The sequence below is a fragment of the Labrus bergylta genome, chromosome 7, assembly GCF_963930695.1.
Source record: "Labrus bergylta chromosome 7, fLabBer1.1, whole genome shotgun sequence".
In the NCBI taxonomy this organism is placed as follows: domain Eukaryota; kingdom Metazoa; phylum Chordata; class Actinopteri; order Labriformes; family Labridae; genus Labrus; species Labrus bergylta.
The window spans coordinates 30,280,714-30,294,934 of NC_089201.1; the positions used below are offsets into that span (position 1 = coordinate 30,280,714).

At 43.6% G+C, this 14,221-nt stretch overlaps 1 protein-coding gene across 3 annotated transcripts in view; it reads left to right on the forward strand.

Annotated features, from left to right (window-relative positions):
* Positions 1-14,221, forward strand: part of LOC110001652 (genetic suppressor element 1) — a 47,560-nt gene that overhangs the window by 15,875 nt on the left and 17,464 nt on the right. The window contains exons 1-2 of one of the 3 annotated variants that reach the window (XM_020657144.3): positions 2,711-2,892; positions 13,502-13,681. In XM_020657144.3, coding sequence (XP_020512800.2) covers positions 13,504-13,681 — 178 coding nt within the window. In that variant the 5' untranslated portion in view covers positions 2,711-2,892; positions 13,502-13,503. Of the gene's footprint in view, positions 1-2,710; positions 2,893-11,178; positions 11,317-13,501; positions 13,682-14,221 lie in introns of those variants that run through there. The other 2 variants (XM_020657143.2, XM_020657142.3) reach the window with 2 other exon arrangements.

Below are 14,221 nucleotides of genomic sequence, written 5' to 3' on the forward strand. Positions count from 1 at the left end.
GGCCAAACCATAAATCATGTCAGGCTACACTAGTCTCTGCAGACACACACACAAACACACACACACACACACACACATACACACAAACACACACATACACATACACACAAACACACACACACAAAGACACAAACAACTCTCGTTCATTGCCCCTCTTTTTCTCCTGTGTGGGTTTGAGGACAAGAGATTTGGGGATTATAGCAGAGCCTCACTTTCTTTTTTTGTTGCTTCCTTCAGTACTTGTTGTTTCCATAGAGAGAAAGGAAAGTAGGGGGGCTGCTAATCTGTGTGTACAAGTGTGCATGTCTATTAGGGTTTATGCATGCAAGAATGTATTTGTGTGTGTGTGTGAGCGAGCGTGCATGTGTGTGTGTGCATGTCTTTCATCACTGAATGGATCTCGGGGAAAGACTTGAAGTAGACAGTCTATTCATCGAGGCTGTGTGGTGTTTCTGTGCGTCTGGCATCTTAGAAATGCAACGGGGGGAAGAGAGGAAGAGAGAAAATAGAGAAAAGGGGGGGATGAATCTGAAAGGGAGGAGGAGGACGGACAAGGTAGAATTCGCACTCGGAAGTGCAAAATCGATGTAAAACAGCTGTTTGATAGCTGCAAAGTGGAGCAGCTGCTTTGGAGAGTGTGATGGAGAGACTAAGGAATGAAGAGAGAAAGAAGAGAGAGAGACAGACAGGGAGGCCCAGGGGACATGTTGAAATATTAGACTAAATGAAGCAAGCTGAGTTATCAGGTGTATTTTATCCTTACATAACACAGTATTATTTTTAAAAGTCAGGTAATGAAAATTCAGCTGACAAATACAATTTATAGATCTAAAGTTTGAAACTGTTTTTAAATCCAAAGTAAGAAAAAGTAATACACCTTTCCCTTACATCAAAGTATTTTCACAAGTTACACCTTCAGCTTTCAAGAGGGACATCTTTTTAGATGTACACTGGATCAATACACCTCAAGTTTAAAGTCTTTCTATGTGATTTTTCACACTTCAATGTAGAAATCAAGTATATCCTCTGAAAATAACTCTGTGAGTCATGACTGTCTACAATGGGTGTAACACTCGAGTCCCACTGTCTGTGATGTTTTCAGAGTTTTCAGAGTCCTATCTTCACTTTGTTTACATCGCCAGGACGGCCGGCTGACTCCTCCCCTCGTGTATAAAAGTTGTTTAATTGAGGGACTAGAGAAAAGAAGAATAACATACTGTACTCACTGCTTAACTGTGTTTCTAGATCACGCTCATTTCAGGTAAATTTACATGCAGTGTGACGATACCAGCATAATAAAGATCGCTAGCATTAGCATGCTAACACAACAATGCAGCGTGAGTTGTTTTGGGTTCATGCTGGTGCTCAAGGGCGACATCTGCTGGATCAAAAAATCACATATAAAGCCTTTAACTGTATGCCTTACGGTGAATAATAAACTTTTAATTTCTACTGATCTGTGTCTGCAGGTTCTCACAGCTCCACAGAGCATTAGATTTTAACACTTGTTGTTGCATCTGTTTTAGTCGTTAAAAATATCTGTTAAATCCACAGTATCCACCTGTGAGCCATCGAAAGCCATCGAAAGGCCAAAAAAGGTCAGTTAGCAGCAACACAACCAGATTCTTTTCAGCAGGTGGTGGAGATGTTGAGCTAAAGGAGGACTGCATATTGCAAACATTTGACCAGACTGCCGACTCTTCAGTGCATATAAAAGGTTATAAATTGATATGTCTGTTATGTGATTGCTGCAGTGCCCCCAAGTGGCTACAGATAAATAGTTCCTTTGCATATTAAGTTTTACCTTTTGTAAAAAGACAGCAGCTCATGAAAGACAGTTTCTACAGTAATTAGACTCAACACCTGGACCAGCTGCTGTGCGTTTTTACACTGTGGTGTTAACACAAACGATTTGTATGTTTTCACTGCTGATTATGATGGTACAACATGCTGGCTGTATGGAGTAATAGGAAGATTGGTAGTAATATGGGGCGGCAGTAGCTCAATACGGAAATGGGTCTGGTTGCTGGAGAGGTGCCAGTCCACTTCCTGAGCAACTGCTGAGGTGCCCTTGAGCAAGGCACCGAACCCCACAAACTGCTCTTGAGCGCTCGCTGTGTGCAGCCCCCCCCCCCACTCTGACACCTCTCCATTAGTGCATGTCCACAGGATCATGTTTGTGCATGTGTTTGTTTCAGCCTATGTTTGTGTAGCATGTTCATTGAACTGAATTTCATAAATAAAGGATGAATTATAAAAAATATTATGACCATAATGAGCCTGTTACTCCTGAGAGAGTGCAGAAATAAGTAAAACAGTACCCGGAGTATTATTGTTATAACCAGCCTGTTTGACTGCACAGTGCAGCAGTAGCAGTACAGAGAAGTCCTTGCAGTATTATTATAATTAGCCAGTATACTCTTGTGTACTGTAGGAGGGGGGGGGGGGGCTGACTTGAACAGACCTGATTGTCTCCAGTGGACTGTAAACATGTCCGGGCTGTGAGCGATCAGCAGTCTAGGGCCACATCTTCCTCCTCTCCATCCCTCCATCTCTCCAGGGAGTATCAGTGGAGCAGGTGCTCGTCCTCCCTCCTCCTCCTCCTCCTCCCTCCCCTTACCTCTCCTATCACACCCCGCCTCTCCCTCCCTCCCTCCCTCTCTCTCTCTCTCTCTCTCTCTCTCTCTCTCTCTCTCTCTCTCTCTCTCTCTCTGAGGACAGTTAACGCGTTGTCCTTTTCCCTTCACACATCGTCGTGTGTTGTAGTGATATGCTTGAGAAAACACAGGATATCGCTGCATAAAGAGCTACAGTCTACTTCATGTAGCCTACTAAAGGATGCGCCAGGAGGACCGAGGTTTCTCTGGGTTTTTATTTTTTTTATCTGAGACGGTAAGTTGTTTTTTTTTTTTGTCCCGATGATTTTAGTACATCACGTCTCAGAGTTTTCTCTGTTACAGAAAAACGCTTCTTCCAGGATGCTGCTTTGAAAGTTATCATGGGGGGGTTTGAATTGTAAAAATGAACGATTAATATGCTTTGTTATCGTCTACTAAAGGCTGCAGCCTGTCGTAAGGCTACTCATGACCTTTTGGCTTTTTCTTTTAAAACACACCACCGTTTCTTATTTATACAAGATCTACTTTATAAGATCACTAGTCACTCCTCATGATGTTGCAGGCTATTATTTTAAGCGTTTTGGCAGCAGTTTCGTTTTGACGAGTGGCTATTCTGTATCTTGCCTACTTTAGACATTAGTTAATTGAAATTCCATTTTTATTTGAGACATTTTTAGGGAAAAAAAACCTCAGTCGACTTTAACACAAGCTAAAGTGTGTAGTTTGTGATTGCATTATTTGGCAGTAGTCTTTACATTCAGCCTGACTGCTCCAGCTTGACGAACAGTGAGGTGACAGCATAAGAGAGGTGATTCTGTTTACCGCCTTCAAAATAAAATGTCATTCGCGTGTTGACCCACCCAAATGTTCCCTAGCCTATTTAATAATAACACATCTAGTGTGTGGTGATAATTTGAGCCATCGCAGAAACAATGACTTCTTTTATTTTTAGATTCTTTCAACACAGGGAGCAGTGGGAGCAGTGGGAGCAGTGACTTCTTTTATTTTGAAGGCACACGCTTGTTTGTCGCTGTTAAAAGCGTCTGTCTTGACGCATCCGCGGAAGGTGAGGCTTGTGGAGGTGTTTGTGGTTTTCTTGTTATGTTATCTTTCTTGTCGAACTTGTCGGTGATCAAACAACGCTCCTGTTTGCTTCCTATAAACTTTAACAGGCGAGTAGAAAGTCCTCAAACACTGCGCGGTGTGTCACACACAGCTTCCCCCTGTGATGGTTTGTCACACATAGCAGCAGCAGCACCCATGGGAGTTTTCAGAGGAGTCGCTCTTTAATCCGGGACCTTTAACAGCGACTGTATTGTTTGAGTGAGATAGATGCCGCGGGGCGCATTAGCAGCAGTCAAGCGGATCACGTCGCTTTTGTGTCTGTACACTGCCCGCAGGTGGAGTTCAACACACACACACACACACACACACACACACACACACACACACACACACACACACACACACACACACACACACACACACACAGTCTATTCGCCATGTGCTGCTCCTGACCTGCCGTAGACCAGCTGCTCAGCAGGGGTTACTGAGTAAACCTCCAATCTCTTTAATTACTTCCCTCTTTTAGATGAGGCTGATAGGTGGGCCTTTTGATTACATTCAGCTCTTTGTTTCATTATGAAAACAATGTTAACATTAAACTCTTAATTGTACAATTAATTCAATTAATGAAGAATTGATCAGCATAACTTACCTCTGTAGGCCTATGTGTGTGTTTTTTTTGGGCACGCTGTCTGTGGTTTATCTAAGAATCTGAATCTATTTAATCTTGTGTAATTTGATTATAGCTGAGACTTTTTGATCCTTCAGTGAGTCAACGGGCAGAGATTAGGCAACTGTTATTAGTTTCCAGTCTCTTACTGATTGCAAATTTAACATGATGGACTTTCTGACTGCTGACTGAAGATGTTGTTTTGGGACCTGCTGGAAAACTGTGCAGAACATGTTTCTCTACCTTCTGAAGTGTATGAGCCAAGTTTACAATTAAATCATATATTTGACATTAAAAAAAAAATGCCACTAAAGGTAAAGGGTGTAGTCAAGATCCAATCAGCTCTTAGTGTTCATCAGGTGTAGTTCACTCTGTTCTCATTGGATCTAATTTTGTAAGCAACATCTCCACTTAAGGTCCAAGAGAGAATCTAATGCAACAAAATCATCAAAAGGTTGCACCCATAATCAGTTTCTTTAATCTAAACTACCTGCACTGTTTTGATGTGTAGTCCCCAACATGTTGCTATTTCTAGATAGTAGAAATGTAAACTATCAAATCATTCATGGCAGGGCCGATTCTACAGTCTGTTGGGGCCCTTTGCAAAAAAATAATTTTGGGGTCCCTCTGATGCTTAATCCTCAAACCTATAGATAATCATTCCTCCACATCTTTCTTCTTTGTTAAGGAACTTTGGTTTTCAAAGCGATAATACATGCACAACACTCTGCAGGGTGCAACGATAGTGAGTGCTGTCAGATGGGGGCCCCCCTTAGGGAGGTTTCCTACTGTCATTGCAAAATTTGCGCATTTTAGAAGAAAACAGCTGAGAAATACTCCAACAACTGCTAGAAAAGACAGAAGAATGCATGGATAGTTTTGACTTTTGATGAGGTCCATTTGAGGTTTTGGTTTAAGTTTGTGACCCCCTACTGGTCTGGGGGCCCCAAGCGGTCGCCTGCCTTGCCTATTTGACAAGCAGCGCCTCTGATTCATGGTATAGTCTTCATCTTCCACATACTGACAATAAAAGCTTCATTTCCTTCACAAGTACACACGCTGTGGATGATCACAACGTTGAAACACAAAGCAAAAAGATTTGGTTACAGCAGTTACATTCCCATGTCAATACAGATGCAGACACATTATACCTGTCAGAGCCAAAGTCAGGAACACACTGACACACACAGAGGACATGGGGTGATGACGGGGATGAATCAACTGCCCCGGCTGCTTTTCTTGTTGCTCCTGTTTAATCTGCAAACCAAATGAATGAGGAAGTAATCCATGACAACTTCATTTCCTTCCAAGAGTTTCTGACCGAAACCTCACCTTGATGTTTCTCTAACTTCACTGTTTACTAAAACAGGTTTTTTTTTCGCAGCACACACCTCGGTTAGAGGGTTACACCTGTACCTGTAGTGATCCGGCAGCAGCAGCAGCAGCCTGATCAGTCGGTCTGTGTGCATCTGCTCATCTGTTTGTCTTCCTACACCCCTTTGTGCAACAGGAGTGTGTGTCCGTGTGTGTGATCATGTTTGTTCAGATGGTGGAGGTCTAGCCACCGCGGTGTCGGCACCTGGTGACACAACGACCCCACTGTATACTCCTCCGCCGCCAACAACCAAAACACACACACACTCAGAACAACCTGCTGCGGGGAATTAGTCTGACCCAGCCAGGCGCCCCCAAACAAACAGAGACAGAGTTAAGATCGGTGTGCCTCAAATAGTTTTATCCTTTTTGCTTCATCTCTGTATCAGAGCAGCGAGAGCGAGCCACACGCTGCAGAAGAAGAGATCGATCACACAGAGGGGGGGGGACAGAAAAAGATGTCGACGTGATAGGAGGAGAGGCTGTTGAGCAAGCGGCAGGAGACTGAAGAGCAGACGGGAGAGAAAGAGGGGGAAATGACAAAGCAAAGAAACATGAACAGACAGAGGCAAGTGTTAGACTGACAAAAACAGCTCGCTATTTATATCTATTTTCTGTGTTTGACGGACAGTGACAAGATGCTCGCAGACAAGAACACTGATTTGAGAAATGGAGAAGGGGTCAGGGGGGAGAGGTCCCTGAAGCCAGGCAGAGGTGAAGCGAAGGCCCAAGAGAAGAAAATAGGTTTTTCAGTATAGTCTTAAAAGCTGCAGTGTTGATCATTCACAGACCTCTCGCTGACGCCACAACAGAATTAGTTTGAACATTTAATGTGAATTGTAAGATATACTGACAGATGTGTGTGTATGAGAGGGGTGTACTGTAGGTGTGGGATGGCCGTCGTCTTTCAGGCCGGTCTGGGAGGTGGATCGGGCGAGCGAGAGACTCAGAGTGGGGGTTCCGTCTCGGGTATGAATCCACCCAAACTGATTACGGCCCCAGACTGAACCTGAAGAGAGAGAGACGAGGGAGAAGCGTGTGCCGAGTGGGATGGGAAGGGATGAGGAAGGTGGGAAGGGATGAGGAGGTAGGGAGGGAAGGGATGAGGAAGGAGGGAAGGGAAGGGGGGAAGGGATGAATAGGGAGGGAAGGGATGAGGAGGTAGGGAGGGAAGGGATGAGGAAGGAGAAAAGGGAAGGAGGGAAGGGATGAGGAAGGAGGGAATGGATGAGGAAGGTGGGAAGGGATGAGGAAGGAAGGAAGGGATGAGGGGGTAGGGAGGGAAGGGATGAGGAAGGAGGGAAGGGAAGGAGGGAAGGGATGAGGAAGGAGAAAGGGGATGAAGGGGTAGGGAGGGAAGGGATGAGGAAGGAGGGAAGGGAAGGAGGGAAGGGATGAGGGGGTAGGGAGGGAAGGGATGAGGAAGGAGGGAAGGGAGGGTGTGTAGAAGGATCTGAGACAAGCGGGGTGTGGTGAGGTGACCAGGTGTTAAGTAGGCTGTCGAACTTAAGTTAATACATGAACTCTTGATTTTAAGAGCTAATTCTGTTTTTTTCTGTCCATTTATTCCACAACTACAGCATCTGAGTGTGTTGCTGGCTGTTTGGTCCCCTGGGTCACATCATGCATACGTCTGGTGAAGCGCAGTGCCTGAATCCTGATTCCTGCTTTAGCATTGATGCTAACAATATGTGTGTCGGTTTTTGAAAAAGAAGTTATTTCTTGTTTCCTTTTTCAATATGCATGTGTCTTTGTGATGTAGTGTGTATAAGATGCTGCTCTGGGGTTGTGTGTGTGTGTTCGTTGTTTATGGATCGAAAGGAAGTGTTAAGTGTTCTCTGTGCGAGCAGCTGAAGAGTGACTGGAGCTAGTAAAGCCATTTAGCTACCCCTGGAGAAGCCCTGGAGACCGCTGTGTTGACGCCACTCTGACTGCTATTACAGACAAGTTTAAGAGGCTGTAAAACATTTGGCTACTCCCCCCCCTCCCCCCCCCCTCTTCTTTTTGTGTGTGCACTTGTAAGATGGATTGCAAAAGTCTGCCAGCTATTGTAGTAGCAACAGAAGCGGTTGTTGTGATAAGCATCATTTGTGCGAGTACAAATAATGATGTCTTAACACCCATGTAGGGCTCATTTTGTTTTAGGAAATCATGTTTTTGTGTCTCTAATTATCATTCCAATGTGAGGTAACTGCTATTTGTCTCAATTTAAGTGGCAAGTAGCAAACAAAATAGCACATAGACACACTCAGACATGCAATGAGGGTTCATCCATAGCAGTGTGTTACAACCTCTTTTTTCCATTCAAATGACCTATAAGACAGGTAGTACTCAGTCCCTCCTTGTGCGGATGATGTTTACCTGTTTTTGTGTGTGTTCAGAGAAAGTAGAGTGAAAGATAAGGAGAGCGATAAAGAGAGAGTGAAGGGCTCAGCATGTTCTGAATCACTTTCATCCTGCTGAGCAGATTGAGACTGTGCGTTCAGACGGAGTCACTCCAAAAATGTGAGTTCCATTTTGCCAAAACTGTGCGATGTTTTGTAATACAAGTTGGGAACAAATTGAACTGCTTTTAGCCACAGCAGTTTGGTGGTAGCTGCAGGACAGAAGTGTTTATTAAATGATTTGATTAAATGGAAAAATGGTCTAGAGCTTCATATTACATGGATGACAATTTAAATAAATTATTATTTTTAAATAAAACTTCAGGTTAGAGAGACAAACGTTGAAGTCATCAGTTGTAGTTTTGAGGTTTATTGCAAACTGTGCATGACGCCATGTCTCACAGTAACGTGTTTTTAATGTGTTTTACAACCTGCTAGTATTAGCATTAGCATTAGTAACATTTTAGACTATTTTCTGGTACTTTTTTAATCTGTTATTTATGGACAGCCAATAAGAGAAAGTAGAGGGAAGGAGACACAGAGAGGGAAGGACATGCAGCTTAACTCAAACCCATGTAGGCGCCTTGGGGTACACGCACTGCTCACTTCCAGGAGTGCACCAAATGTCACATGTGTAATGTAAGCAAGTTAACTGGAACAATTGTTGTCAAAGAGTAGCTGATGCCATGGCCAGCTCGAAGCCATTTTGGTACCCTAGGCTAGATTATAGTCTGGCGCCCCCCCAGCCCCCCTATCATCTCATCATCACCTTTGAGAAAAGTAAAGAAATGTACTCAGTATGTTAGAAAAGCAACAAGGTATCATTGTTTCATACACTGCACAGTGACATGAGAAACAGGAATTGAATATAGACCTGAGGATTTGATTTGAGATTATAAAATGTGCAGATATACGAGGGTATACGAGGCTCTGTGGGGGATTCTCCCCAGGATTTTCCTTTAAAAGAAGCTCTATTTTGATGCTATTGTATGCACTCTGGGTATTGCTGTTACCTTTAAGTCACTGTGATATTTGTGTATAATAATTATTGTTATTATTCACTCATAGACCCACACACATTCAGGTACAGTGTATGTAATATAGTGCTGTTACTGCACACTGCCAATGTCTGTATTTGATTTTCTGTCTCTCATTCTTTATCTTATGCTGCTGTCTCTCTACAATTCTACAATTCACTTATCAGACTCTTTTCTCCAAAGCGACGTACATCAGAGAGTAAGAACAACACAAGCAAGGATCTAGAAAAAAGGGAACAATGTCAGTAAGAGCAAACGATCAGCTTTGAGTCTGATTGGACACACAGGTGCTGACAGGAAGTGACCAGAGGCAAAGCACAACATTGAGGGCAGTTCTTGAGAGCTCTAATCAGTATAGAAACCATCTTATAAGTCGTCCTTATCAAACAAAAACCATCGTCATTACCATCATCATCATCAATAATATGGAGACCATCATCATTAAGTTCGTAGGTATTCATGAAAGAGCTGGGTCTTTAGCTTTTTCTTAAAGGTGCAGAGGGACTCTGCAGATCACATGGAGTTTGGAAGTTCATTCCACCACCGGGGGGCGACAGAGGAGTAGAGTCTAGTCAGCGTCTTAGGACCCTGTTGTGAAGGTCTCTCCATTATGCACTGCTGTCTAATTAATACTACATAGTTTAACACATCTCTAGTTTGTGTTAAAGTGAAAGTCAGATGTGTATCAAGGTTTATAAGTGGGCTTTGCCCTTATTTGAGAGATAAAGGACAGCGGACAGAGTCAGAAATAGGGACGACGGATAGTGGGGAATGTCACAGGTCGGATTCAAACCCAGACCATCCGCTTAGAGGACCAGAGCATCCATATACAGGGCGCTTGCACTAACCGATATTTCAGAAGTATCTTTTTAGACTTTATGTCGAATATGTCTGCTTGTGTTTTTTCCCCCCATTTTGAAGTGTACTTATTCAACCCATATCCAACTCTACACAACCATTAGTGTTAGCTTGTAATAGCTACTAACACAAAGCCTATACCTTGTGAGAGTGGATTGTGCTTTTTTTGAGAGCTTCCCTAATCTGAGATCATCAGAATAGTTTGTTCTGTAGTTTTTAATCTCCAGATGACCAGACAAAAATGAATCGCATTCCTTTTCCTCTCGCAGTTTTCACCTGTATCTCTGAATTGCATTTATAACTCTTAAACTTTGTAAAAACAAAAGATACTATTAGCTTTGGTAGCTTCATTAATATGTTATCTTGTTTGTATCAAGATGAGAAAGGAAAGTTAATTGTAGGAAATGTTCAATAATTAATTATTATGTGTTTTCCGCAATACTGATGCGAGTCGGCTCTTCAGTTTTCATCCGTCCCACAGTTGTTTGTTGTCCAATGAGCTTTGTGGCCTCTTAAGGTCTTCTGGTGTGGCCTCTCAGTTGTGTTTATTCATTCAGTCATCACTTTAAAAAAAACATCCCTGAAGGGAGTTAAATGTCTTAATTTGTATTAAGGGCTGTTGTGCGTTTCAATCTCCAGCTCCCTGCTGTTCGGGGGGGGGGGGGGCAGCAGAGGTCGAAGGTGAAGGGTGAAAGGTCACTGTCAGAAATCTCCCCCCTCCCCCCACATCATCCCTGTCCCCAAAGCAGGCAGAGCTGACGAGGAGGGGAGAGAGACTGGGTGATGGATGGAGGGTTAACACACACACACACACACACACACATAGCTCAAACTACACAGCCACCCTCCCCGTCATCACCATAAACCCTCCTCCTCCTCTTTCACCCCCCCCCCCCCCACCCCCCCCCCCCCCCACCCCATTGCCGGGAGTGAGAGCCGGCAAAAGGAGAAAAGGATGAAGAATAGAAAGAGAAAAGAAAATGAGAGAGAGAGAGAGATAAAGAGAGAAGGTACATCTCAGGAGAGAACATGGAAAGAGATAAAAAAAAAGAGACTGACGGGGAAGAAGGTGATAGATAGAGAGAGGGCAAGGAGGAGGAGGAGGGGTGGGTGGGTGGATGTAGAGAGGAAGGAGGAGGAGGAGGAGGAGGAGGGGAAGTGGATAGAAAAAAAGGTCACGTGACCACGCAGCAGCTGCAAGGCTGAGAGGGAGAGAGAGAGAGAGAGACAGAGAGAGAGAGAGAGAGAGAGAAAGAGTCTCAGAGAGGAGCAGAAAGACGACGAGCAGGAGGTGAAGAGTGAGCGGGAGGGTGAGTGTGTCTGTTTGCATGTTTTGAAATTATGTGCACGCATATGTTAGCATGTGTTTGTGTTTGTGACTGACAGGGAGGAATATCAGAGGAATAGCCTGTAGGAGAAGATTGTAGAGAAGGAGAGAAAAGGGAAGGAAGAAAGAAAGCCGAGAGGAGCTTATTTGTGTTGGCTTTGTTAAATAAGCTTCAGTATGCTGAGATAAACGAGAGAGAGAGAGAGAGAAAGAGAGAGAGAGAGAGGGGGGGAGAGAGAGAGAGGGGGGGGGGGGGAGAGAGAGAGAGAGAGAGAGAGAGAGACAGGAAGGAAAGAGTAAGTGAGTAAAAAGGAGGGAGGAGGGAGAGAAAGAGTCGATAGAAACTGTCTTATCATCTCTCCCTTGACTGCTGGGCTCAGCAGAGACCGAGGTACACACACACACACACACACACACACACACACACACTCAAACACATTTACACACACAGCCTGTCAGGATCTGAGCTTTTTACTCTCTTCATCTCCCTTTCTGTCTGTTTCAATTCCAATTTGCTTCATTGGCCTGACACGTAAATACACAAGTGTAGCCAGAAAAAAACAAATAAATAAAAACAGTGCAGGAAGGAAATGAGCAGTAAACAAGAACAGGATATATTACAACATTAGAATAGATTATTGCTATTTGTACAGGTATAGGACAGTACAGGTACATTGGAATTTGTGTGCGTTTCTCCCTGAGTCAGCTTCTACAAAAAATTATATATAAAAAAAATAGCATTATAAGAAAGAAAAGAGCAGAAAAGTACAAAAAAATTAATTAAAAAACAAGTTGTAGGAAGTAAAAGTGTACATATAAATGCACAAACATGCCATGGCCAGTGTGCATGTTCAATGTAAACATTGACCGCGATGGACAGGTCATTTACTCACGCTCTGTTTTGTTTTTTGGTTAGGATTGGTGAGGGAAAAACATTCAAACCTTTATCAAAATTAAGCTCCAATGGTTTGGTTTTATTTTCAAATTTGCGCTGTACTGATTGTTTCTGTTGGTCTACTTGATTTTCCACCACAGCCTCTTTTTGATCCTCGTACCATGATGTGTTACTTTCTCTTTCACTCCTCTGAAGAAACATCTTAGTCTCTCACTCTAGTAATCGCACCGCAGCTTCTTCTTCCACAATGTGTTTGCTCACTTGTGTGTGAAATCTGGGCCGGTTTGAAGAGAGACATCGCAGAACATTTATGATTCTGTCAATTAAAACAAACATATCTATATTTTAATAGTTTTTACTTTCCTCCTTATTGGAGAGAAAAACTCAATATTGTCCAGTGTGCATGCATGAATATTTCATGAGTGTGCTTTTGCTTGTTTGTTTTTTTCTCTCTGTGGCGAGTGTGTGTGTGTGTGTGTTTGATAGGTGTTAGTGTGTGTGCGTGTGTTGTGGTGGTAATGAGGTCATAGCTGTAGTAGGCAAGGGGGGCACTGCTGGCTAATTCCAGCTGTAATTAACATTAGTGGGTCAGTAAGAGGGGTAGAGGGTGAAGACAAAGGTTACCATTAACATGTTTTCTATGTGTGTGTGTGTGTGTGTGTGTGTGTGTGTGTGTGTGTGTGTGTGTGTGTGTGTGTGTGTGTGTGTGTGTGTGTGTGTCCACTATCAGTGGATCAATGTGTTTGCTAGTTTTCACTGTGTGTGTTTGTGAGAGTGTAAAAGCTGCGGTGATACTTGACAGTGTTTGCGTGTAGACGCTCGCGACGTCTTAAGATGTGTCGGCTGGCTCCCTTGAGGAAAATGGACATGTGTGTACTCATGTGTGTGATTTGCTATTAGGGTCAGCGCTCTGTTTGACACAGCTCTGCTCGCTCCTCTCTGTCTGTAGTGGAGCTGACCGACGTATATGAACTCACTATGATGTCCAGACACAAAGGCAGAAACACACACACACACACACACACACACACTTATTCTCTTTGAGCACTTGGACATGAGTCATTTAAGATTGATTAGATCATTTTTTCTTGTTCCTCATTTCACATCATGCCCGGCGCAGCCTCGGCCTGTGAAGGCTGTTTCGTCATGAGCCGGGGATCCGCCTATTGATAAAAACCACACACATTGTATGTGTGTAGATATGAAACAAAAAGCTTTGAATATCTCCAAATGTCTGAACTTTTCATACATTTCTCCCCCCCGCTCTCCTCAGGTATGAACCATGAGTCCAATAAATCACCATCATTAGGAATGATCTCCACAGCAACGCGAACCACGGCCACCGTCAGTCCCCTCAGCCCTCTAACCAATGGGAACACAGTTGCCCAGTCTTCAAACTCCGGATTTGCTGCCGCCCTGCGTAAACTGGCCAAACAGGCAGAGGATCCCAGAGGTGAGCGGGGGATCTATCGATCACACACACACACACACACACACACACACACACACACACACACACACACACACACACACACACACACACACACACACACACACACATGTTTACTCGTCTAACTTTTTGGGGACGTTACATAAGCATACCTGAGAAGATAACTCTAACCTTCATCTTTACCACTCACTTCCAAATTGGCTTTCATCATCATTGGGACAAGCATTCCCAGAATATGAAGTGGTTGCCAGTCTGATGTGTGTCCCCAAAAAGTAAGATCCATGAACACACACACACCTACAGACTCATTGTTGTCGGTGACACCCGAAAAGAACATTCTGTACTACAGTGTTAAAGGGATACTTCACCCATCTGCATTAATCTTTGTATCATTAGAAACCTGGTAGTATTTTTGAATGCTCGTGCATCCCGCCCTCATTTTCCCCTGAGATGTGAAATCTTTGTATTTCTGAGTCTGAAAAGGAGCTTCCAGTGACCCAAAATGACGATTTTTGCATCACTGAAAGCTGTTGCGGTTAGCGG